General features: G+C 43.1%; 1 protein-coding gene across 4 annotated transcripts in view; it reads right to left on the bottom strand.

The window, feature by feature from the left end:
* Positions 1-257: 257 nt before the first annotated feature.
* EBF1 (EBF transcription factor 1) overlaps positions 258-26,245 on the bottom strand; it is a 386,396-nt gene continuing 360,408 nt past the window's right edge. For all 4 annotated transcript variants that reach the window (XM_004737712.2, XM_004737713.2, XM_004737714.2 and 1 more), the window contains exons 12-16: positions 17,808-17,873; positions 16,640-16,817; positions 15,806-15,985; positions 11,808-12,002; positions 258-3,485 (exon numbers count right to left, since the gene is read on the bottom strand). In XM_004737712.2, coding sequence (XP_004737769.1) covers positions 3,454-3,485; positions 11,808-12,002; positions 15,806-15,985; positions 16,640-16,817; positions 17,808-17,873 — 651 coding nt within the window. In that variant the 3' untranslated portion in view covers positions 258-3,453. The remainder of the gene's footprint in view (positions 3,486-11,807; positions 12,003-15,805; positions 15,986-16,639; positions 16,818-17,807; positions 17,874-26,245) is intronic.

The following is a 26,245-nucleotide window of genomic DNA, read 5'->3' as shown; positions in this document are numbered from 1 at the left end:
TGGGCCAGTGCGCACAGGTGCGCATCCATCTGCTGCCGGCAGAGGGCAGCAGTACGCTGTGCGTGTGCGGTTTGCATCCCAGGTTGGCAAATCCCCAAGGATTTACAGAGAAAGAGAGTGGGTGTCCCAGGACTACCCAGATTTCTTTTCTCTGGGTGTCAACACTGGTCTGAGTAATTGCAAACACAGACCTTCTACATATGTTGGACTTTGGCTCATCTGAAATTCTGAAATGAATACACAACTAGAAGCTGCCATCACAGACAGGAAGTAACTTTAATTAAATATTGTGAAAGTTGAAAAGTTTTTACAGCTTGAATTTTTGCAAAAAAAAAAAAATTATAACAATCTCTACAGTAGTTAGGTTCTCTAACAATTGAACTGTACAGTGTGTGTCTATTCAAAAAGTTTGATAAGAAGGTGAAAGGTTAGTAGATTCAGAGATGACTTTGTTAAGCTGCATCCTAGTACAATGTGAGGCCAGGGCATGTCAGGCAATCCAGTCATCCAGAAGCTGTATTTTTCCCCCAAAACTGAAATCTTAATTCTCTGTTTCATTTTCTTCTTAAAGCCATATTCTGTATTTAGGGGAACATCTTTTACTTGTAGAAGTTTTGTGTAGAAGAAAGAGGGTCAGAGGGCCAGAACATCTTTTCATCTAATCAATATAAATAGAGGCGACAGAACACAAATTCTACATATTTTAAAGGCTCTTTGGACTTTCCAGAAAAGTTCTAACCACTATACATGGCTGACAGACGGGTGGCGTTTATTGTCAGGGTCTGAGCCGGACTCCTCGCCGGCTGACCATTCCTTCACAAACAGTTAAGGGGCTCACCAGACAAAATATGGCTTTAAATTGTATACATCTTCAGGCCAGCGCTTACCACACGAATTCAGACAACCTTTCTGAGTACCGAGAAGCAATGCGTCCACCTTGCTTACATTTTCCAGTTTTTTTTATTATTATTAATCATCATTATTATTATTTCTCACCTTGAAAAATCAGCCTTCCTCCCCTCCCTTCCCTCCCACAACTCCCCTCCCCCACCCCCCCCAACCCATAAAAATCGCACTCTGACAGTCTAGTGAAAACCATTGCAAAATCCATATGGGGGCATGCACAGTTGCAGCATTGTTGTAAATTTCTTGCTCTACTAGAAAAAGTTACATTGTCTTAAGGTAACAAAACAGTTCTTTTGTGCTTTTCCATTTCTTTGTTTTTTTTTTCTTTTTTCTTTTTCTTTTTTCTTAGAATGTTAGTGATGACTGACAGTTCTGGTGCACAGTTACAATGTACAAGTGAAATGAATATGATTTGCATTGTTAAGGCATCCAATCTGCTGGTTTATATTTATGTGAAAGACAGAGGAAATATACAAGCAGACTTAAGAAAGAAAGTATGTTCATTGATTTCTATGAAGTTTCTCCCCCAAATTTAATGCACAAAATGCGTCACTCCAAAGGGAGAGATTCCATGCATATTAATAGAGTAAAACAGCATTAGGGTTTGTTTTTTTTTTTTTGTAAGCTTCCAAAGCAAAGGATACATTTTTTTTTTAATCTACAGAACTAAATGCTACAAGAATAATATGCTACTATTTTTTTTTTGCCATATATTGGAAAAAACTTCTTAACTTACAAATAATACAAAAATAAACAATGGCTTTTGGGTGGAAATAAAAAAAATTGAAGCATCGTTTAAAACAAAACTAAAAATAACTATAAATGAAATGTTTAAAAATCACATTGAAACAGCTAATACAACTGTAGGTGACCAAACAAATACGCACTTTTCACATAGCAAACATACACAATAAAATAAACTGGGAGTGGGAGGAAAAGGAAGAAGGGGAAAGCAATGTACAAATTCCAAAGATAAATACATTATTTATATGGATATTTTACAAAAATCCCCTTTAAAACAAAAAGCCTTTTAATTAACTTTGCAAGTATGTGCAAGCTACAGGTAGTGAGCTTTTTTTTTCTTTGCAAAATATGCAGTAAAATCTTTTTGTGATATTGAAAAACTGTCTTAAGACATTAAAATGTATAAATAGAACAACGACTTTGGCAAAAATCACAAAAAATCTACAGTATTTATAACTACATACAAAAACACAACAGCAAAGGAAAAAATATCAGGCAAATGCATCCTCAGAGCTTTGCTGCTTCTTTGCTATTTATTCTTACTTTTAAGAACACTTCCCAGATGGTGAGAGCAAAAAATTCCATAGAACAGAAAACTACATGTCGGAGCTCTCAACCTTCTTCTCCTTTCTCCCAGTTTTCCTTTTACTCTTAATTCCAAAGCACTTAACCTGTCGCTCTAATCTATTATGTTACAAACAGTAAGGGTCACCGATAGAGGCGCGTTATCTCAAACGGGAAATCTGAGCCTCCCGCCATGTTGCTTTTGTCCGCTTTGGGAGGATTGGTAGGAAGTCAGCATTTAGGATGAGTACACTCTACTAGAACTTGCAAATGGCGGCGTGAAAGTGGGATTTTGGCTTGGTAACTGGAGGGCAGAATGTGGAACTCTGTGCCTGGACCCTGTTCCATGAAGTCTCCTAGGAGATTCGCACACAGTAGGTGTGCCATCAAGCTCTCGAGAGGCCGTTGGCTTCAGAAGAAGTTGACACAAGTGAAAGAGAGAATGATATCGGGTTTAAATATGCAGTTTTAACAATCTGTCTAGAGGCACTGGGTTTTGGAGTAGAAGGGGAAAATGTGATCACTTACATCACTTTTTAACTTTCCAGGCTGCATTTATTTACACAGTTACTTAAGACAACAATACAAAAGAGATAAATAAGCTTGCACTGCTAAGGGATGGCATGTTAAGTTAGATATTGAAAATGCACTGTCTGAGCTAACTACCATTTGATATGCTTTAAGGCGCAAAAGCCGACCCTTAGTTTTCTAAAAAATCTAACTGGCATTCCTATTCTGTCCCATACAAGCTTTTTTTTTTTTTTTCTTCTTTTTTTCTTTTTTCCTTTTTTTTTCTTTTTTGACTTTTTTGTAAATATCACCTCTTCATTCTCCCTTTACACAGCTTTAAAAACATCATAAATTAAAACATGGAGTCTTATTTATAGTGTCCCTTGTATACAGCTTTACGGTTTATAAAAGACAAATGATTGCAGAGTTAAGCTTAAAAAAAAAAAGAAAGAGAAAGAAAAAGTGGATTTGCTTTTATCAACAACACAGAATAAATATATCCCCCCAATACTTGGGAGGTACAATTTTTAACCAACACTCTGCACTTGCAGATCCTTTCCAACTTCTGTATTTGCAAGGTCGGTGATATTGTTTGTTTAAAAATCTGCAGTTACTGTGATTCCTCTTAAAAAGGCCTGAGTTAAAAGTTCCACTCGGGGACTTGTATCAGATTACTCTCTGTAGCAGAATCCAACCTCTTCATTAATAAAATTCTTCAAGGCAATGCTTTCACATGGGAGGAACAATCATGCCAGATATCGCTGTGGAAAGAGAAGACAAAAGCCAATGGTTTTGCATCCAAACTTCTCACTTGGGGGGGGGGGAGATGGGAAAAAACACCCACACACCATTATGTTGGTTGAATATTAGTCACAAATGTGCTCCCATCTCCCCCGGAGTAAGTTTTTGTTATAAAATGTACATGTACTTTATTAAGAATACTAATCTATCAGTCTGTGTATGTGTCTTTAACAGAACAGAAGAGGCTAAACATCCTCCAAGTCTGATTTCAATTTTGAAACATAACTGGAAAGTTGCATAGTTTGAATACCGCTGGGAAAGTTATGGCCCCAAACCTTGCAGAATAGTGAGAATTTTCAATTTGTCACTTTTTTCCCCCTCCCCTTCACTTCCATAATATAAAGTTGAAAAAAAAAAAAAGAAAAGAAAAGAAAAGAAATTGGTTCATCCCAACTACAGAAAAAACCCGTGGCTCGGTGTTCTGTGTGTGCACAAAGTCGGGGTACTGGGGCAGCAAGCTGAATGCCTTCATGTCCGTCGTCATGTCCGGGAGAAGCAAGGGCCAGCCACCGTAGACCTTATTTGGGGGGCAAATGAAGCTGGGGAAGGCAGGGGAGGGAAGGCACGTTTGCATGGAACTGAAGGGTGTCCCCTATACTATGGCTTCACTCAAGATTCTGGAAGGGTCTGACCACATTCCTAGAAAATTATAGCCTAGGAAAGCTGGGGTAAGATCCTGGGGTAATCAAAAAATCTTTCAAAGTGTTCTGAGTTCGGAGGCCGCACGCAGTGGTATTTAGAAAAGCAGGGAATCCGATAGGCCAGCCATCTACCTCCGCTTTCCTGCTTTCTGAGTAGGCTGCTCCCCCCTCCCCGCCCCCTCACCCCCCTAGGTAGTTCCTTGTTTCTTTGAGCCTCTGCCTCCTCAGCTAGAAAATGCAGTTCAGGATGTTTGTAAGAGCAGTGACATTTTTAGGGTTGTTGGGAGAGTTAAATAAAATAACCTGTGTGAAGTGCTTGGCCCAGAGTTAGTTCCCAGTAAAGACCGCATAGAGGTTAGCTGCTATGACTTTTAATCCATCCCTTCTGCTGTTAAACTGTGTGACCTCATGGTAGCTGTTTGATGTCTCTGGGCTGTGTTTCCTCTCTATCAAATAAGCATCACCTCCCACAGCATACTTCACATGATGAGCATGAGGAATGGAGGGATGTCTGTGAGAAAGTTAAGACGGTATAGCGTTTGAATTATATGAGCGATGCGTCCATTAATAGCAAGAGGCAGCCATCTTTGCTTCCAAAGAGGAGAGAGAAAGTCTGTGCTTTCTCCTCATTGTTAATTCTAAATTTAAACTGATGTTCTTGTCAGTGATGACTGACACTAGGAAGTGGCCCTCTGCGTGTCCCAACTCTCATGTCTGGAAGAATGTGCCTGTTTTTAAGCAAACCCCAACTATCACAAACCTGTTGCCCACATAGGGAGGCTAGGTGAGGCCCTGAGCCCCGCAGCCTCCGGTGTCCCTTCCCCCACCCCCAACATTTTAAATTCAATTAAAAAAAAATGTATTTTGCCAAACACTTTTTCCGTTAATTTTTAAACCCATCTGTATTCACAGGGAAATTTAATCCACATGTTTCTGATTCATGTACACGTAAATCATCCAAATGTTGTTTTGCAAGAGCCGTTTTGCAGTCCAAAAGCTCCTGGAGTCTTTTTCGTAAGCCCTCATAAGCCATTTTTCTTAGAAACAGGAAGTGTCTCTTGCCAAATGCAGACCAACTTAAACCCCCAAAGATTTGGGATCAGTTGGAAAAGCAGTCCCCCTAAGATTCAAGTGAGCCCTAGATCTGACTAAAACGAGGAGCTCAGACTTTTAACCCAAGCCTTAACAGGAGAATTCAAAATGCTGCAACCCCAGAGGCAAGGGAGTTGAGTGGTGAGGGGAAGGGGTCTCTGCACAGTGACAGCTCTGCATGGCTCTGCCTCCCTAAGGATCTTTCATCTAGGCCAGAGTTGGGTCAGAGCACCCTTATGGAAGACAGGCCTTTCTGCAGGAGTTCCAAAGCTCTGGCAAGAGAACCAAGTCCTAGTTTTGCCCTCCACCCAAACCCACTTTGTGAGCATGGCATTAAAGGGCAACCCCCATGGTCCAGCCAGGCAGCTCAGGCTGCATCCGCAGGATGCAAAACGGAGAACTGACAAACTTCCTGCTAATTTGGTCAGTGGGACAGGCCAACATTTATTAATTGGGCCCTGACAACATCAGGGTTTTTTTGTTTTTTAGTTCTGGATGGCCAGGAAAAAAAAATGTTAATTCTGGATGGGCAGGGGGAAAAAAAAATCTAGCAGTGTATTGTACCTGAATCATGTGCTTGATTAATTAAATTAAACCTCCACTTGGGCCCCATTAAAAGTTATAAAGCAAAGCTCACTGATGTGCTAGTCCATAGCTAACAGCGCTTCTTAATCTGGAATATAGGGGTCCCAAATTCCAATGCCCCTGGAGCGTAGACTGGGAACGTAAGTAAGCAAAGTGCACCAATAGGGATGGAGGGGGCTCCCCCAAAGCTGCTGTGCAGAAATGCCTGCTCACAACCACCAGCTCTTCTGAATTCTTGCAGGAGAAAATGGAGAGGTGAATTTTTTAAAATGCAAAAGAGCCCAGTTTATACATCCTAGCAAATGATTAAAATTAAAAACAAGCCAACAGACATAACTGAGGGTACCCAGCGGGCAGTTTTGGTCTGCTCACACTTTCCTACCTTGCCTTTGTTGGCCCTCAGACTTCTCTTAGAGTCCAATGGAAACCATGGGATCTCATTTGTACCTACACCCCAAACTCCACATATTAAATCGGGGTCACAGCTCCTTGAGTCTCATCTGTGACTTCCTAAACTCTAGACTCAGAGCACTTAATGATAAATAAGTTTTAGGAAAAGAATTCTGATTGCAGAGTCTGAGTTGCTCTACCTCTAAAGAGGACTTTTTATAAAGTATTCCCTGCATGATTCCCGGCATGATTGCAGGGAAGCTCCTGGGTTTTTAGGAGCTGTTTTTCTTGTATCTGTGCTGCAATCCTCAAGATTACTTATGTGGGTGAGAGGGATGGGTGTCTGAGGCTTGGAATGTTCCAGAAATGCTGCTGGCACACTGACTTGCCCAAGTGGGAGCCATGAAGATTTCCATGAGGACACAACACTCTCAAAGAGCAACACATGCCAAACATCACAAGACATCGTAAGACCGAGGTGGCTCCGCCATTTTCGCCGGCAGCTGGGGGATTACGTTCTCTGACAGGAGGTCAGAAAACTATTGGTTCAAAAGGCCATGCATTTGGCATTATGGTTTTCACATTTTGATAAGAACAAAGACAAAATGTAAAGTTTTGCAGAGCTGGGAGAGTTTGGAGTGAGAGGATGGAATGTGGTCTTCCTCAAACCACCATATGTGTAAGAATTATGAGCTAATCGGGAACAGAATGGGGTGGGGGTGGGGGGAGAGATCTTGCACAAATTGAGCATGTGCACAGAGAAAAGACAACTCCATGAGATCGCCGCTGGACTACATGATATCGAGAGTCGGGTGGGGCCAGGCAGCCTGAGCTCCAACAAGGTGAGAAAACAACAACAACAACAACAACAACAGTGTGTGGGTACAGTGTCTGTGAAATCACTCTGGTCTTTTGTTTTTAATTTTTCATTGCAGGGACTGTCCAGGACATGGCTAGGGTTTAAAATCACTACACTGTGGGGGAGTCCAATGGCATGCTGACAGCCTCCTTGGGGCTGCCTCTCTCTTGATTAATGAAGTCCTCTGAGGCCTGAAATTGCATAGAATCCATGCTCTAGGGGGCATAAGCCTTTGGAGAAGGGAGAGGACGTCTCCAGGACAATATCTGGGCAGAGTGGGTCACTCAAGTCTTTGACCTATGAAAATAGACACACCTGGGGAGTCAGCATCAGGGTTTATCACTGACTTTACCTAGATGGGAATGGAAGAAGAGGTCTCAGCATTTTCTTTTTAAATCCAAAATATAGCCACAGTTTCAAAAGTTTTTCATGGGATGTTAATTGGTCTTAACATTCAGAAAAGGGTTCTCTGGGCGAATAAATTTAGAGAACTCAATGGAATACTCTTTTTGTTCGTTTGTTTGTTTGTTTAACTGCAGGATGTCTATCTCAGAGCTTTTAAAAAACTTAGCTGTGTTGTGGCTCTCCAAGACTGGGATTCAGTAAGCACCATTTCCCAGCCATGTGGTAATTTGTCCAAGGTTTGGGGAGAGAAAGGCTGTTGGGACCACAGGAGAAATTGTGAATTATAATACACCTGGAAAGAATGGAATTTATGACTTCCACATAAGGACCTCCTCACTGAACCTCATCCCCACTCCTTGGCCTCCATGCCCCAGCATGCCAAATGGCCTGCTGGTTATTGCACGTGACTCTGTGGCTCCCATCATCTTTAATCATCTGTTTCAAACGCCCTCCCTCCCCATCTCTCTCTGCCTGAATCCCCCTTGCCCTTCATCCAAGGTCCAGCTCGATGGCAGCCTTCTCCATAAGGCTGTTCTGAGTTCCCCCTGAACCTTCCCTCCTCTGAACTTTTTCAGGTGGGTGCCCAGCCTCTCCCAGACAGATCTGTGTACTTTACTGTGGTGCTGTGTTTCCTTGAACACAGCAAAGATTTGAAGGCCAGGATTTTGAAGTCCACCAGGGCCTGACCCAGTGACTTCACAACAGTATGACTGTAGAGCATAGGGGCTTACACAGTATCAGTCCACCGGGTTTTAACCCCAGGCTCTCCCAGTTTGCTAGCTGTGTAACCCTGGCTGAGCCACCTTAGCTCAAAGGCTCAGTATCTGCCTCTATAGAACGGGGAGCAGCCTACATCAAGGGTGGTTGGGAATGAGATGATGCAGAAGCCTGGCTGGGAACAAGCCCTCCTATGTTAGTAGCTTGTGACCAATGCCATCACCATTATGTGAGATTGCAATGGGGTGTTTGTTGGGGAATAAACGTACATGCAATCACTAGAGGAGGCCAAGATGGGGCCCCTGGGGTAAAAGGTCTTTAAGGAGCTGGCTAAAAAGACCCAGAGTGATGTACTATCAGGAGAAGGGCAGCTGGAGGTACACAGGTCTTTAAAACCCTCAAACAGCCTAAAAGCGTCACCTCTGATCTTATTTATACAGTCCATTTGCTTAACCAGCTCCTCCTCTGTCACTTGCCCTGTCTTAATAGTCCCAGTTCTGAACTAGGTGGGTCCAAACGAAACCACTGTAACAATGAGGCGCAGAAGGAGGAGGTCCCCCCGCACCCTGCCATTCTATAAACCTCCCATATACTTTCTCCATAGACAAGCAGAATGTAGAAGACTAATGATGAGGTCATTCTTTAGCTGCAGGTCTAGGAGCCCCTTGTCCCAATGTTCCTTTCTTCAGGGGAACCCCAAAGTCTCAGGCAGGAGCCCCCCAGAAGCAATTGTATAGTGCACTCTGAGCAGCAGGGATGATATACAGAGGGCCAAAGGGCAATCCTAGGTGTGTGGGCCCTGCCTGGTGAGAGTGGCAGGAAGAGAGACAGGACAGCTTCAAGGAAAGCGGTGTCAGTTAATTCGACTTGAATTTCTCTATTCAAACCTCCTCCCCTGACACCCCTCCACAGCTGTTTGGTCCATGATGGTATTGGAAAAACAAAAACCAGCAGAAAGACTCTCCTGGACACATGCTCAAACAGAAGGTAAGGGCAATGTCATCCACGACAGCAAATCCAGCACAAAGCGTGTCCCTGAATTTCACCTTGAACTGTCCCCACTGTGCAGCTGTGTGTGAGAGATGTGATGGAGAGATGGCGATCCTGCTGCTAAGCAGAATATGGGGGAACAGCCTCTGTACTTTTGGAACCTGTGCAGACTTGGGTTAGAAATGCCGGGTGACAAATGAACAAATTTTGCATGAGTCCCTGTCTTGAAGCCATTTCATTATTACTTAAGAGCCCCTGCACACAGACGCTCATGCACGTGCATACACACACACACACACACACACACACATACACACACACCCCACCGGATGTTCTCTAAACCCAGGACATTCTACTGTCTGGGCTGAGTCCCTGTTTTCAGTCCCTTCCTGATCTCTCCTTGGTGCACACGCAGGCAGAGATGCGGGGCCTCGCAGAAGGGCTGCCTGCTTAAGTCGCCACAGGCCAGGGATCCGGCTGTGGACTTCCCAAGAGCTGCGGGCCTTTGCTTCTCAAGCCCCACCTCTCAGCTGCTGATTCCAAACCCCTTTCTATCTTACTTTGATATGAAATCTATGTCTTAACGAAGGTTGTGATAGGCAACTCAAGAATGGCAGATTTCTGTTTCCATAGGTTTTATCCTCATTTAAACCCATTATAAGTCAGATTCACTTAAGCATTATATCCTGAGTAGGCCAGCCAGAGGTGTACTGAGGGTGACAAAGCATTATTTTCAGCTAAAAATGTCTGAGATGTGTACGAATGGGTGGCTCCCCTCTGTGTCGGTGGGCGTGACCCCTTGTGAGGACTGTTGCCTGAAATGTAGCTCAGATTATCTTCCTCTGCCCTTTGAGATGGCTTTCCCAATGCTGTTCAAGGGAGGGCCACCAGCATATTATTCCGGGCATGACTTTGGCTGTGCTGGCCAGATTTGCCAGCAGGTTTCTGAAGAATGTTTAGCTGAGCCTGTGTGGAGTCAGAAAGTCAGAGTCATTAGGAGCTCAGGTTCCAGAATCATGCAGTTTGGGTTCAATTTTGGCTCTATCAGTACTAGCTATGTGACCCTGAGCAAACTGGGCCTGAATTCACCCATCTCTATAAAGGGAATGGTACTGACTTCATAGGGTCTTTGGAAGAATTAATGTAAGATTATAGCAAGTAAAGCATCCAGTCAGAGTACATGTGTGCTCTGTATAAATAACATACATATATAACATACAATACATAACACACATATACATAAGAGACAGGGCTGAGCGATTCCAGGTGGGTATGCCGGCCTCCTGACCCCTCTCATGGCTGACCTCCATCAGTGAGGGTGGCATGATGACCACTGCAGGAAGGCACTGTGGGGAGCCGTGTAGCCCCGAGCTACAGGCTCGGGGCACAGACCCTGTGAGGTTTGCATTCATCTTCCCCATTTAGGGGCAATGCCTATAGGCAGGTATTTCCTCTCCTGGCGCTTCAGCGTTATCATCTGTACAATGGAGATCATAACGTCCTCATATTTCACCAGGAGGTGGTGGGGATTAAATACGAGAAAACATGCTCACTGCTGAGCACAGCGCCTGACACACGGTTCAGGGCTAAATAAATGGTAGCTGATTATTCTATTGATCTTATTTCCCTGCCAGCTACCTTGGGAATCCTGGGTGCATCTTTTTTACCCCCTCTAAGTAATGCAGTGCTTGGGAGACGGAAGGAGGAGATGAAGTTTTGAGCCTGAGTTTGAAGCCAGCTCCCACCACACGCTACTGCCGGAAGTCAAACAATTTCATAACCTCCCTGACCTTGAGTTTTCTCATCTGTAAAGTAGGGGCTTTGAAAGCCCAGAGCACACAGTCCTGCTGTGAGAGAGGAATGAGCTTGTGTAGGTCAACAGTGCTAGCACAAGAGAAAAATTTGAGATGCAGTAGCCCTGTTTTTAAAAGGGTGGGGTTCTTTTTCCTCAATGAGTAGAGAGGTCACCTCAATTCTTGGTGACTCTTATTTTCCATACTCCATGATGGGGACCAAAATTGAACAATTTTAATATGAACCAGAATACTCTGGTAAACATCTAGGGTTTCTGGTTCCCAGCCATCCGTCTTGGGGCCTTTGGTGTACAATGCTCTAACCTCAGGGTTCTGGTCAGGCCATGGCTCACCCACTCCCCATAATCAGTCCCACACACGTTCACTCTGACACAGGCAACAGGAAGGGAAGGTTGAGTGACCTACTTCAGGAGAAGGCCAGTCCCGGGAGAGACCCTGCAGTGGAGAACTTGCTAGAGTCCACAAAAGACTGGTCTGATTATGGCGACCACAGGGAATGGAAGAGGAGAAAAGAGAAATGATGATATTAGTAGGTGGAAATAGTATTCTTAAGCAAATCCTGGACCTGAGCAGAATTGCTGGAGTTGGGAAGAGGACAGCTCAGACAACTCCAGCAGAGAAGGGGTGTGTGGGGCCAGGGGCCAATGAGAATGAACACAGAGGAACAAACAAAAGGAGGGCAGAAAGAAGCAGGCCAGCCTGAGGCTGATCCCTCGCACTAGTGACCTATCTGCTTCAGGCCCTAGGAGGGTGAAGTCAGGGCATCCTATTGGCTTGGGTGGGGCTTACCTTGCAGGCTGTTCCCATTGGTGCTGGTGCAGGTGGGAGGCGGGGAGGTCTGGGGTCTGACGACTGGCGCAAAAGCACTCTTCTGTTTCACCGCGGAGACCATGTTGGCTGGTGAGAAGGAGAAGATGCCCGAGGAGCTGCTGCAGTTGGAGGGGAGGCTTGTGGAGGAGGCCATGGTGGGGCTGGATGGCACAACTGGGTGGGGCAATGGGAAAGGAGAAATCAGCATCTCTCCTGGTGTGCTGAGATGAGGCAGCTCAGCTCTGCCCTTCACCTAGCCACCCTGCTCGGGCCTCCCTGCCAGCATGAGCCTTCCCTAAACTCTTGGAATCTCATCTGCTTTCATCACTTGGTACTCAGCACCAGCTACCTTTTGTTGGTGGTGATCTTCTGTGTCTTCTACATGCCAGGCAATGTGCAAGGCACTGGGGCTCCCAGGCCATGGAACAAAAGTGCTCTTATAAGGGATAAGGTAGCACAAAATAATGACAAAGGCATTGTCATTGAGCAGGACATGAGCATGAACTCTGCAGAGGCAAGGAAGAGAACCAAGGAAGTCTTCATGGAGGAGGTGTCAAAGGAAGCATTCCAGATGGGGTCTAAAGGGGTCTAAGGTTCTAGCAAAGATGCTGGGAATATGAGGCCCAGGAGGAGGCCATCCTGAGACAGTGTGGTCAGTGATGGAATGAGAGGTGTGAGGAAGAAGGGTAGTTTGAAGGGAATGCTAGGAATCCAACTTAAAGCACTGGCAGAAGGCAGTGTGTATGTGTCCCTGTTCCGCCCATGAAGCTACGAGTTCCTGAAGGACACAACTGTGCCTGAATGCTTCACACACACAGATCTAGGTAGGAAGGAGGCCAGGTGGATAGACAGATTGCCACAGGCAATATTTGCGGATAACGCAGAACGACAAGCCAAAGTTCCAAACTCTCTATCTCCCATGGAGCCGCACATGAATGCTTGTGAATTAACGAGCAGTAGGACAGGAGCCTTGTGTAAAGGCTCCCCATGTAGTAGGAGTGGGGATGTGGATTGTCAATGACGGGGGAATTTTGGCAATTCATGGAGGGGGAGAACCTAGTTGCTTGGAGACATGGGTTTTGTGGCTGCACGTCCTCTACCGACCATGGTCCCTTCAGCCTGGCCATTCCTATTTTGTTAGTTGCTAATAATCTCATAGTTGCTTCAGGAGACAGAGCTTTCACACACAGTGAGTCCTCTCCACTCAAGACCAGTATTTTCATACACTCACCTTCTATTTCCTCCATTTCCTCAGGAAATGTATGGATCCTGCCCAGAAATTTTCAAGCATTCTATTTAAATTCTAAGTTCTTCCTGCCACTGGATGATTTTTCCCATGATGTAATAAACATTACATGTTGCTTTATCATTCCCAGGAACCTTCATGTCTTTTTCATCTTATGTCACTGTCCAAGCGACCTCAAGTGGGGACCTATTACATCCTTTTTACACCTGAGCAAGCCGAGCAAAGTGAGACTCAGAAATAGTTCAGTGCCCTGCCCGCCCGAGGTCCAGAGCCGGAATGTGGTGAAGCTAGGAACCAGATCCAAATCCCGTGTCTTCTCCACTACACTCCCCTGCAAAAGAAACCAATCACCAGGGGAAGAGGCCCCCTTCCCATGAACCACCAGGGTCTAGACTCTGGGGAGGGGGCTGGCTTCCCTCGGCCTCCTGGCTGTGGAAAGAGGGAAGTGGAGAACGGGTCTGGGCGGCAGTTGCCATCAGGGGGAAATGACCCCGTGGAATCAGTGCTTAGCACTAACACAATCTAAAGGCGCTGGATGCTTGACGGAGCAGAACCCCAGGCCGCCATCCTCAGAGTTTTCACAAACATGTTCTACACGGTACTTTTTCTTTTAATGAGGCCAGCATTTTTATACATCTCTTAGGATTTGTAAATGTGAAAATACGCTCAATAATAACACCCATTTAAATTGCAAAACTCCTGCACTGGAGGTTTGATTTTTAAATATTCGTAGACTTGAAATCCTGCTGGTTCACTGAGGAAGGCAATTAATCTCGTTGGCAAATGCGATCATTATGTGTATTTAGAGGTGGGGAGTTTGAGGGGGGTGGTTAGCAGAGGAAAGGGTGAAATATAGTCAAACAGCTCCATTTGTTATAACATTATTAGTTATCAGCCACCACACCACAAAGTGTGTTCACCAGCGCAATGTCTTATTTTATTTTTTATTCTGTTCGGAATTTTTCAACATGAGTGGTTTATGAATAATTAAATATTATGGAGGCAAAAATTCAAATCAGCTGGGCTTTGTGTTTATTGTTTTATTTGCATTTATGCAGATAAAACCGTCCCATCTGAGAGCCTATTTGAGAATTTAATACTATATTTGTGAGCACTGAGGAAATCAATTAATGGAAATTAAATGTTGGAAGTTTCACAGTCTGACAGATGCAATCTCAGGCTGAAGTTGCTGGGCGTCTGCACGGGCTTGCGAAGACAGCAATCCCAGCCCCTAAATTGAATTGCTACCATATAGCAATTAGTTTATTGATTTAATTAAGAATGCCACCTTTTAATTTTCAGGTCATGATGGAAACATTTTCTGATTGAGTAGATGGCAGAACACTGAAATGATAGATCTATGAGAAACAATCTTTCAATGAATCAAAATCCTGAAACTGGTTCCAGCAGGCAGACATGATGTATGCAGATTATTTGGGGGAATTTTAAACATTCACAAAGCTGCTGATTCTGAACAGATAAAGTGGAAATATAAAATTTAGCACACACTGAGCGTTAAAAATTCACCAAGAAAGTAAAAGGCCCTAAGTGTTACTTTCAGAAATAACCTCTCTCTCAAAGGCCAAGAATGATCTTTCCTCTTTCAAAAGATTAGAGCACTCCACATTTCCACTATCAGAGACTGCATGGTTTTTAGGTTCTTTAAGCCAAGACTCTTCTTTAAAAAAAAAAAATCATGAGCGTTCTTTCATTTAACAACACATCTTCTATCATTCCACAGATGTCTAAGAGTTCGGCCTCATTTTATAAAACAGAAGAGTTATCCACACTATCTAAGATGAACTTGGTTATCTATGTACAAATCCTCAGAGGGAGATGGAGAGATTATACAGATAAAACCCGGGACATTTTATATGTAAAGATGTCTTTAGATGCAACCTCACCTTCGTACCGAAATTCTTGAAGCTAAGCTTTTTTAAGGCAAGGACAAGACAACCAAAATAAATAAATAAATAAATACGTACATACATACAGACATAAATTTAAAAAAAAAATGTGTATGTGTTTTTTTTATCTTGCCAGTTTTTTGGAAAAAATAAAATTTTTGTTGTTGTTTCCTGTTGTTGCTGTTGTTTGTTTCCTAGTACATATCAAGCAAAAAGGGGAAAAAATTTCAAGCATTAAAACAACAACATCAAATGAGTCCTATTCCTAAAGGGAGAGATGTTAAGTCTTAGCTTATGCTGATGCTGCACTAGCTGCTTCTCTTACCATCCTTCCTTCCAACATCCTGATGAGATTTCCTGACTCGGTCTCTTGTGGATCAGGCATCAGGACAAGCTCATTCCATGCATAAATTTTTCAAAGTCTCACAACTGTATGGGGTGGGTGTTAGTTCCCTCTCCATTATACAGATGAGCAAACTGAGGCTTGGAGAGGAGAGAACTTGCAGAAGGCTGCCAGTTGGGAACTGGGAGAAGCTAGGGTCAAACCCATCTCCATTCCAACTTGAAACCTGGGTTCTGGTGATGACATCCTACTGCTGCTTTGGGTTTTAGCCAAATTCTGACAACAAGGGAGACCTTGGGTTGAGGAAGTTGAAGAGGGGGTGGGGGGCAGAGATTTCTGCAGGAGACAAATGACGTCTTTCCTAGCTTCACCTGGGTGGGGGTCCTCAGATTGAGGAGACCTGCATGGTGGGCCACACCACACGATGCCCAGTTCTTGGAGCAGAAGCACACAGAAATGCAGGACACACAGATCTACTCACTGGCATAGGGCGAGTTGGCAGCTGAGCCGTTGAGGAAAGTTGGGGAGCCGCCCAGATTGGACATGGCGGCCGTGCCGTATCCATTCATGCTCGTGCTGACGGAGTTATAGTTGGTCTGCTGCGGGGTGGTGCTCGGCACGTACCCATGTGGGGACACGCTGCTTGAGTTGCGGGTGAAACCTGAGGGGTGGGGGCAAAGCTGGGCATGAGGGTGACAATCCGGGAAGGCTCGGGGACAGGAAGGTCTCTGGTTCTTGCCCCATCGCCGCATCCCAGAGGGAAGGGGCCGGGTGATTCATGGGTGTGGGCTGGTGGCACTAGCTCTGTGATTAAAATGGGAAGCGAGCAAAACACACATTTCTTAGGAGATCATAAATACTTAGCGGGGCCGTGAGAAGTGGCAATGCAGGGCCTATAAATTATCATTTTGGAGCAGAAATAAATCCCAATCTAAGAGATGTACCCTGGAGTTAACAGGTTCCTATTCCCTGGGCGAGGATGATGTGCTTTGGCCCCTCAGAACTTTAATTCCAGCCCTCTTGGCGATCTGTCATTCATGGTTTACGGTGAAAAGTCAAATGGAGAGGAGGCTAAGTGCATGCGTCCTTCCCAGCCTCCAAGAGCACACTGCCAGGTGTGACAGCTATCCCCCCGAATCCACAGCAGTGTCTGATACAAACTAGGAATACCCCCTTTGGGAAAAGAAAATGTTTTTAAATAACAACTGTTTTGTGTCAAATAAATGGCGGGGTCTGGAGGCCGGACGGGAGCATGACAAAGCCTGAGGTTGGGAAGGGGCAGGGCCATGGAGAGGGAGGAGGGCAGGTTCCTGACCCTGGTTGGTGGCCTGCGATGCCTCAGAGACGTTCACAGCCAGCTGTCCACTGAAGGAGTTGACGCCCATCATCCCTGCGTGGACCGAGGTGTTGGTGAGGGCCGGGAGCTGGCTGTGGTTGCGGGGGACACTGTACAGGGCCTCCGCGATGTCAGCTGCTCTCTTCAAAATAATCTCCTGCAAAGTAAAAGGAATATCCCCTTTAGCGACGCCTAGTCATCCTCTCAGGAAAACCATCCTTTCCAGTGTTTATTCTATGCCAGACTCGGTGCTCAGGGCGTTAACTTCCACACCACTCAGCAAACCTGGAGCAAAGCTGGGACAAGTGACATCATCGTTGGGCCCATAGTACACATGGGGGAACTGAGGCACAGAGAGAGGTGAAGCGCTCACATTTAAGGACACTTGCCTGTGTAAGGACACAGCTGGGCTGCATAACGTTGTTTGTCTGACTTCGAAGGGCCACTGTCTTAGCCGTCCTTCCACACTGCCTCACTGCGTAGGACAGTGTGGGGTTTCCCTTCGTGGCCAGTAACACACAGGAACCCCCTGCCCCCGTCACACACACACACACACACACACACATGCAGAGGCAGCTTTTCCTCTCCCTGTTAAAGTTAAGGCCGGGTTGTAGATGACTCCTTGTGTCCCTGACTGTTCATGGAACTCTGTCCCCTGGACACTGATTCAAGGGACACAAAAGAAAGAGTGAATGATTGCTCAGACTCCTCGTTTCCAGAGCAATGTGAATCCTATATGGGGACTCGCTCCGTGAATAGAAGCAGACAATTATATTCAGGTCTTATTATGCGTTTTAGGAGAAGAAATTAACCCCCCCCCCTTTCCTCCTAAATTTGCTTGAAAACCTGAGAGGAATAAAATAAAACATCAGTAACTCTCTTCCTCAATTATGAAGCATGCTCCCGCGGAAGATTCACTTTAAATGGAGTACCTTTTCTCCTGAGGAAAATGATTCCACAGAAAAGGCCATAAAAGAAGTACAAAACAGGAGAGAAGCACTGATTAGCCTGACGCGTTACGTCAGGATGGCCCTGAACTCATGCAAGTGGCTTTCATCTTCTTGGCCCTTCCTCAACACACTGAGGACTCTGCGCTCCTCCACGGAACGTGAAGGCCCAGGCAGGTCCGAGGCCCCGGGCCACTCACCTGGTTGTTGTGTGGCATTCCGTAGAGCGCCTCCACCAGATCCGCAGCCCTTTTGAGGATGACTTCCTGTCAAGAGACAAGCAGAGGCAATCTTCCCAGTGACGGCCAGTTGTTCCCTTTTCACAAGATCGCGCTCCGGCTCCCTCTGGCCATACTTGGCAAATACACTGCTTTCAAGGCAGTTAGCTCAGGGAACCCCAGAATGGTGTTAAATCACCAATTTATCCCTGTTCACACACACACTTAATTGAGTCAAAAGGTGAGCATCATTGGTACTGCAAGATAAAATACATCACTCGATAGTCTGCCATGGGCACGATAAAGCACTCATACGCTTATTGCTGAATACAATTGCGAGGTCATTTACTAGATTACTACAATCGATGTCATTCAGTGCATGTTATGAATCCCTAAGATGTGTTTATTTAGTACTTAATTGCTTATTCCAGGAACCATGACCTTATCAGACGGGTCATTTTCGAGGGATTTCCAATCAATCTTTGGCTACTAGAAGCATGTAGCATTAAACTTCTTTTGTTTATCTCCCTTGTGTGGCAGAGCCAGGATATAAGGGAGTGATGGAGTAAACCCACATTTCTGAGGCAATGCGCCGTTGGTCAGAGGCCCTTACAAAAGGAGTCTCCTGCCGCCGGAAGCTCCCTCTGCACCACTTTTCACGACTGGCAGACTCTGTTTCTTTGATAACAATCCTTTGCTATTTCAGGATTGTTTGTCATTTTCCCCATTTGTTCATTCACTCTTATCCTAGACATACGCTCTGCTTTTCATTCCAGAAGAAAAACTCCTTCTTTTCATCGAGGTAGGCTTTCATATTTAGCCTGCATGCTTATTTCTAATAAACAGCCCACTCTACAAAAGTGTGTATGATGGTAATTTTTGTCTTCAACCCAAAGAAGTCGCTCCCTCTTTGTTCTGCCCTTCCTGCAGATTAATTTCTACTGGAAGATGAAGAGGAAAGTTAAGCTTGTGAAATGGAGGCTTATCAGAGAAGCAAACCTAAAGGTTCAGCCTGATGACCAGAGGGGGTTTGTAAGAAGTTATATTTACATTTTTTTTGGGGGGGAGCATGAGTAAAGTTTCAAAAAGAAGTTTAAATTTAAATATTTTACACAGTAGATTTCCACATGGAGAAGCAACGGAGTTCAATTTTCATATACTGTAGACACTGATCATAAAATAGGGATATAATTACATTCATTTTGCTGTCACCATAGCCTCTTCAAAAATCCTCGAACAACTCTTGAAATGACAAGCTTTTAGATACATATTAGCATTTTTCAATTTTAAATTTTGTATAAGATAAAATAGTTGTCATACTGCAGTATCTACCTATGACATATATAATGTCCTAAATTCAAAAATGAGATAGAGGGGTTTTCTCTTCTCAATAAACACTTATGCTTGCCTTAAGTTGCTAGACCCCATTTATAAAACAGTTCAGTTATTTTTCATGTAAGGAGTCAAAAGCATTATATAATCAGTGGAGTTTGAATCAATACATCTGAAATAATTTCTTTATTTTTTTAATGCAAGCTACAAGATAATTTACCACTTTTTGTTCGCAGTATTGTCTGACCACAGCAGTTAATAATTTACTACAGTATGGCCACACTAAACCCTATCCCCATATCAAATTCGGCTTGTGCTGCTTTCACTAAAACCTCATGGCTTTTTCTGGCTCTTAGGAAAGATTAAAACAAAATAGGATCAAGTTAGTTTATTTACTAAGATTTGACTTCTCTGTGTCTACATTCATTTATTTCTCCAAATAAATATTTATACCAGTGTTTGGGTTTGGCAGTGAAGGTATTTTTCTTTCTTTTCATTTTAGGAAAAAAAAAAACAACAAAAAAAACCAAGTCTCCTGTTTGTCACAAGCAAGATGAGGTGCAGTCGGAAACGGCACTTGTGAATTTCAGTCTTGGAATACTATCACCGAGGACTCTGCACAGTGCTTATTTTAATTAATTAAACAGAACCAGGGAGGAGGGAAATTCAAAATAAACTCTAAGAACTTTGAAATTTTCATAAACCTGAAAAAGTTCCAACTGTTTGTGTATGCTATACATTTTACTCTCATATATTTTTGATGACAAAGTTTTCCAATGACACAATCCAACCGCTTCTTTTTCTGCTTATGCAATACTGAGAGCTCTAATCACCCTTTAATCCTTTGAAAATGAAACATGTGAGTCCTGCTTCATAAAGTTACATCCTTCTTCTACCCAAGGAGCTGGGTCACACTTTCCCACTAGGCACATGGCCATAGGAGAGTCATTAACCCAACATCATTTCAGACCAGTGGTCTTATGGAGAGTGAATCTGGACTTTTGTCCTGAAAGTGATTTCCTTAAATGGTACCTTGCCCATACTAAAATGTCCTTTGCTGAAGAATCAACATAAGGATTTAAGGAATAGCCCACATTTGGTTCAGCTTTGCCAGTGTGATTCAGCTTCTATTAGCTATTTCTGCAAATAGGAAGAAGAAAGGAAATTTCTGGGTCCTCTATGAGTTAGTGCAATGGACCTGCAAGGTGCTTGGATTTTGGTGACCAGAAAATTGCTCTCACCTCCATGTCATTACGCTCCCAGTGAACTAGCCCCCAAGCGTGTTTGTGTTGGGGATCTAATATATTGCCTTTCAATCAGAGCTGAGAGCCACTGAACACACAGACAGAACATGACGAGCAGGTCAGGAAAGCAATAAAGATTTTACAGAGCTGTCCAAGGTGCTAAATTTACTCAATAATGGGTTTGGCACCATAGTGTTAACCTCTCATTTACTACCAGTTTGAGGGACTAAATTGAAGTAGCTGACTTCATTTACCTTGAAATGTATATTTTATGACATTATGTAAGTAGATTGAAAGGGCACTGCAGTTTTAACAATTTAAAGGCTAAAGCATGTTTAAGATGAAACTTGAATATTTATTGTATATTGCACTTAAAGTATATAGAATGTTAAAATGTATTGATTAAATTTGTAAAAGGCATTATAAAAATGACAGGTAGTATAAAAGATGTATGCCTTTTAAAATCAAATTGATAGTGTATGCTATCTCTTCTGTGGTCACAAGTGTAATTTTTTCGCAGTTTTATATGGTAATTTGAAAAATCTGTAATTTCACATTAGGAAATGATTGAGCCTGAGATGTTAAAAAAAAAAAAAAAAAGAAAGAAAGAAATTTCCCATAAGGGGAAGAACTGGATGTTTCATATAATCTTTTGTCTCTGAAATTGTTCCTAAAGTCTTATTTTTTGTGGCATTAGGAGGGAGTATAGTATAAGGATCCTTCCATTCTAATGTGCAATTTTAATATTTCTGAAAAGAAAGAGCACTTGACTAGTACTAATATCTAATTTTTCAAGGCATTTATTTGTCAGGAGAGATTTTCTCTTCTTTTCATAATGTTTAAAACATCTCCCAGCTTGCAGTTTAAAAGATGAAGGTAGAGATTAGATTCTTCTAAGATAATTAATCCTATCCTTGGATTAAAAAAAAAATCCCAGTAGGGAATAAAGAAGACAAATACTACTATCCTAAATATTGAAAAGCCCCAGAGTCTCCTTATAGAGCTAATGCTTGTTTTCCAATCTACATCCTTATTCAGACTATTTTTCTTTTCATGGCCTTGGATCTCCTCTCTTAAAGAAACAAAAAATGTTTATTCCTTAAAAACAACAACTTTCACTGATCTATTTTCTCTCACAGTTAAAAACTGGTTTCCCCTGTCCTATTATGACCACTAGTTTATGATAATGTGAATGGGGTTCTGCAAAGAAAAAAGGGGATAAACTATTGAGAGTCTACAGAAACACTGGGGAAACCCAACTCTGACAAACAGTTAAAGCATAATTGTTATGGGTTTTTACTTATGCTTCAGAGCCTTTATAATAAAGATGCTGAATGGACTACAAATTCAGAAGGAAGATTCATCTTTACTTCCTATGTTGCAACTCCATCAATTGGTAAATAATTTTTGAGCTTCCTGTTGCCCCTATAGTCAACAAAACAACATTGCTCTCTAGCACTTTCCAAGGAAGAGTATCCTCCCAGAATTAAGGTACAGGGTTCTCTGGGGTTACAAAAGATTCTCCCTATCATCCGGTCCTACCGTCTTTATCCAGTCTCCTCTCCCTACACATCTGAAGAACTGCTCTCTCTTCTGGTCTAGCTAGTCGTCCCTAGCCTAGAAGCAAAATGTTGGCTCTTTCCCATCTCCAGACCTTCTCTCCTTTCACCTTTTCTTTATTTGGAATGCTGACTTCAACCCGTGCCCATTCACAATGCCGCCTCATCCTCCAAAGCCTGAGAATGAAGGTGGTGTTGGTGGTTTGATTAATGATAAAAATAATTGTTGTTTATTGAAAGTGGAACATGAAGCCATCCAGTCTTCACAGAGAGCCTGTTAAGGGGCTGTTTATACCACCATGTGGCAGAGGAGGAAACCAAGACTCAGAAAGGAGGGTCAACTTTCCTTGCGTCCACACAGCTGACGACTGGCTGAGCAGGGATTTAGTCTCGGGTGCTAGGTATCACAGCCTTTACTCTGGAGAATTATGCTCTTCCATCAGAAGGAATTCTACCCTCACCCAGCTTCTAATCTCTCTCATTCCTCTGAGAAATGGTGCTGACTGTTCCCTCTAGCACAGCACAACAGTTGATGCTGTGGGCTCATTTTCCTCTGATTTTAACTGTGTTAGTCTTCACTCTCCACCACTAGACTGTAGGCCCTTTGAGGCCATGAGTATCTGATCGCCTTCCCTAAGCCCCTAGCATAATGTCCAGTAGACCATGGGCCTTGAGAAATCCTTGTTGAAAAGTTTATTCTGAGATAGTTTCTGATTTTTAAAAATACTAGCTTGATTTATATGATGAAATGACAAAGGCATATATTTGGCCTGGTTTATAAAAGCAGAAGACTTAAATTTGGCTCCAGACCTTTTAATCCAATATATAAATTCCCCAAGGTCAAGTCTTGATCACTGTGGGGGTTTTTCATGCCACTTTTTTTTCTTTTATGAATTTGCTCTTTTACTCCTGCTGGCTTGTGCTTACATTTTAATTTTGTGATTAATATAATGAATCATGTTGGGTACAGACATTATCTCAAGTTATAGGCTGCTAACAACATGGTGAGGTTGGTCTTGATGCACATCAGCCTTTTATTAACTGTACTCTTAGACCCTTAGAAATACTTAGGTATTTGCACAGTCTTGAGAACCAGGCATATCGTGTCTGATATGCAGATACGGCTAGTTAGTCTTTCTTTGGGGTTCATGACGGTGAAAACTCTGGGAATTATTCCGCTGCTATGTGAATCTTCTCCCCAATGTCTGCCCTCAGATGTACAGACAATAAGCTCATATTCACTGGCCACATCTAATCTTCTAGGGTGAAATGGACGTTTGTCTAATGGTCCAATACGGCGTCTGTTTATAAACCTAATTCAGTGTTCCAAGTAATTCAAACCCCGATGAGCAGGGGAGATGGCCTGAACTTTCCTTCATTCACAGCACATATACCAACTCATAAAGCCAGTGGAATACTCCTTTACCAACACAATATTAATTTCCAAATTTCTGAATCAGATTTTGAAGACTCTGGAGACCCCTATAATATTAAGGCCCAGGGATACTTCAGCAGTTTGGGAGGACAATTTGTACTTGGCTTTTTGCTCCCTCGAGCGGGAAATGTTTTGCAGGACATAGAAGAAAACAGAAGCTAAATTACAAAGTCAGGTTGACTTGGGCGATTCCTGAGAAAGAAGCACAATACCTTTCTGTCCCTACACATTTGCCTGATGCCCATTTATTGTCAATATGCTTTGCTTTATCAGGAGATCCAAGATATAACGGCCCCAAATACCAGCAACATAAAATGGAGTAGGGTGGCAGGATCACTCTAGGGTTAGAGACGATAAACATCTGTCAATGGCATCAGCATTCATTTCATTTGCCTCCTCATTCCAGAGTTTACCAAAGGGTCCAGATTTGGCAGAGTATACCCAGCTCACTAGCCTCTAAGTTCTAGCTCTTTCCCTGCTTCCTTCTGAAAGTCTGGGTGACACGGCTGATCGGAACGCCTGCAAGCTGAAAAACTGATTGGAAGTTCCTTGTAGCCCATTCCCTGCAGAGAGTGATGTACAAAACGATAAATACTAGTTGTACTGAGAGGTGATTTCTGAGCAGGGTACTTTTCTATCCCAATGTCTTTGGTGTTTATTCAGCCTAATGGAAAATTCCACAATGGCAGACTTTGCATTCTAAAAAATCATATCATGAGGGCAGGGAGGGAAGGAGTAAAACAAACCCAAATAATACTTGAGGACTGTTTAGTTTCCAATCCTCTGAGACATTCCTCAAATTTTTCATTTTTCTGGTAATAGGAACTCAAAAGAGAGCTGACCGCAGATCATTAGAAACCTTTCGTGTCACTCTTTAAGCGCTCTTTACTCAGAAGCCCTATGACTGAGAAGAGTCACTTACATTTAGCATAGATATAATTAAACATGTTTCTGTTGAAAGGGGCATTCTCATTATGGCTAAAGACCACTTTAGAGTAAATTGAAATGGAAAGGAGGAGCATAGATGAGGTGTAGGTAGCAAGTGGTTATTTCTAGGGAGGCATAAAATGCCAAATGTGGAACAATTATATTTTACAACCCTGCATCCTAAAGACTTCATAGTATTTTATTATATAAGAAATTTCAACTGAAGCTTACAGAACGCTCTAGCACATACTATTGCCCACAGTCTTTAAAGAAAAATAAAAGTCGAGCCACAATTAAAATTTGCAGAAATTTTCAGAACAAAGGAATTCAGTAATCTGAAAGATTCTACTGCTCTTAGTACAAAAGGCATCGAAGGCATTCTTGTTCAGTCTAAAGAAAATGTGGGTGGTCATCAGCACCTTCTCTAATTTTAAAGTCGGTGTTCTCCAGATTAGATGAGAGCCCTCTTCCTACGCAAACATATCACTACGCACTATCATGCCACGTGGCCAGAGGCACGTCAGAGAGCTGTGCCTTTGTTACAAACATGGCATAGAAGACTTCTGAATCACATGAAATTAAAGTAGGTTGTAAGCTAAGGCAGCTATATCAACGTAAGACATACTAACTTACATGATTGACTTTTACAGTGGAAAGAAAAAGGCTGTTTTCAAGCAGCCGTTACTGCCTCAATGGAAAAAAAAAAAAATCAATGGAAGTGAAATGAACAAGAGATTTTGTCTGAGTTGCAGTTAATACCACTGAAGAGCTATGGATAATAAAAGGTCAACAAATAAATTAGCCAGAGTGTTATGAAATGAATGATTTGGCTTCTAATTTTATTGAGTGAAAATTGTTCGCTGCCTATTAGACCAGGTAATTTTTATCTGGTGCCCCAATTCCTGTTCCGTAAGCAATAATATAGTTTTAAGAGCTGTCGGTTCGATCGCATGACCTCTGAGAAGCCGGCTCGGACAGCTGACTGCTATGATGGATAACTAAGCTTGGTCTCCACAAGGTGCCAACCCTCCCTTTCCTACAAGGGGATCTCATAAAAGAAACATTACAGCTTGATTCATTTTACCAAAATGTTCGACTTTTCAAGTGTCAGCAGTTAAGTATAAATTGTGAAACCAGGTATTTCTGCGAAGAGTTATGACAATGGCTTTCCCCCCTCTTTTTGGTCTCCTGGCATTCTCTTCTAAATGGTGTCATGGTAATTGGTGAATGGGAGCCTGGGGTGCTTCCCGCCACAAATACAGTGAAAGATGGTGTCTGCACCCTTGTGAATATGACCTGCTTGGAGGTACAGAGCTGAACTCGGTAACCTCTGGCCGGCTCTTCTTATTCCAATTCATTGTACTGGTTTAAGACCGACGCTCTGGGTTAGGTCCTGCTGAGTGGCCTTGGAAATCGACTTTCTGATCAGGATAAAAGTCTCTGCTTAAAGAGAAGGCTAGGGACAGAGGTGCCTTTTTCAGGGGTAGGTTGTAAAGTCAGCACATGAAACAAAAACTGCCTAGAGTCAAAATTACCCTTGAAAATCTTTAAAGTCGCCCAAGGTCTGGGCTCTTAGAAACACAAAGGCCGAAAATTAACTACTTCTGTTTCTCTTTGTCTTTGGGTTGTGGATTCCCTTTCCCTGGGGCAAAGCAGAATAAATGTCTAGTTGGAAAGTAGAAGGACCACTGAGTAAACAGAGAAATTTATTGCCGTACCTATGTATCCGTACTTCTGTGTCTATGCGTTTGGGGTGTGTGTACACAAATGTACGTGTATATTTGTATTTCTGGACAAGTACGTATCGTTAAACTTGAGTAAGTGATATGTGCATGCTGGAGCCCTGTTGTACTTCAAGGATATCCAAGGGAGGCAAAAACAGAGTTTGCTTTGGTTCTTAAACTGTCGAACATCATCAGCTAT

This window comes from Mustela putorius, unplaced genomic scaffold (assembly GCF_011764305.1).
Source record: "Mustela putorius furo isolate JIRA1106 unplaced genomic scaffold, ASM1176430v1.1 tig00000145_pilon_pilon_pilon, whole genome shotgun sequence".
In the NCBI taxonomy this organism is placed as follows: Eukaryota; Metazoa; Chordata; class Mammalia; order Carnivora; family Mustelidae; genus Mustela; species Mustela putorius.
This window is presented reverse-complemented; position numbering and strand designations above follow the sequence as displayed.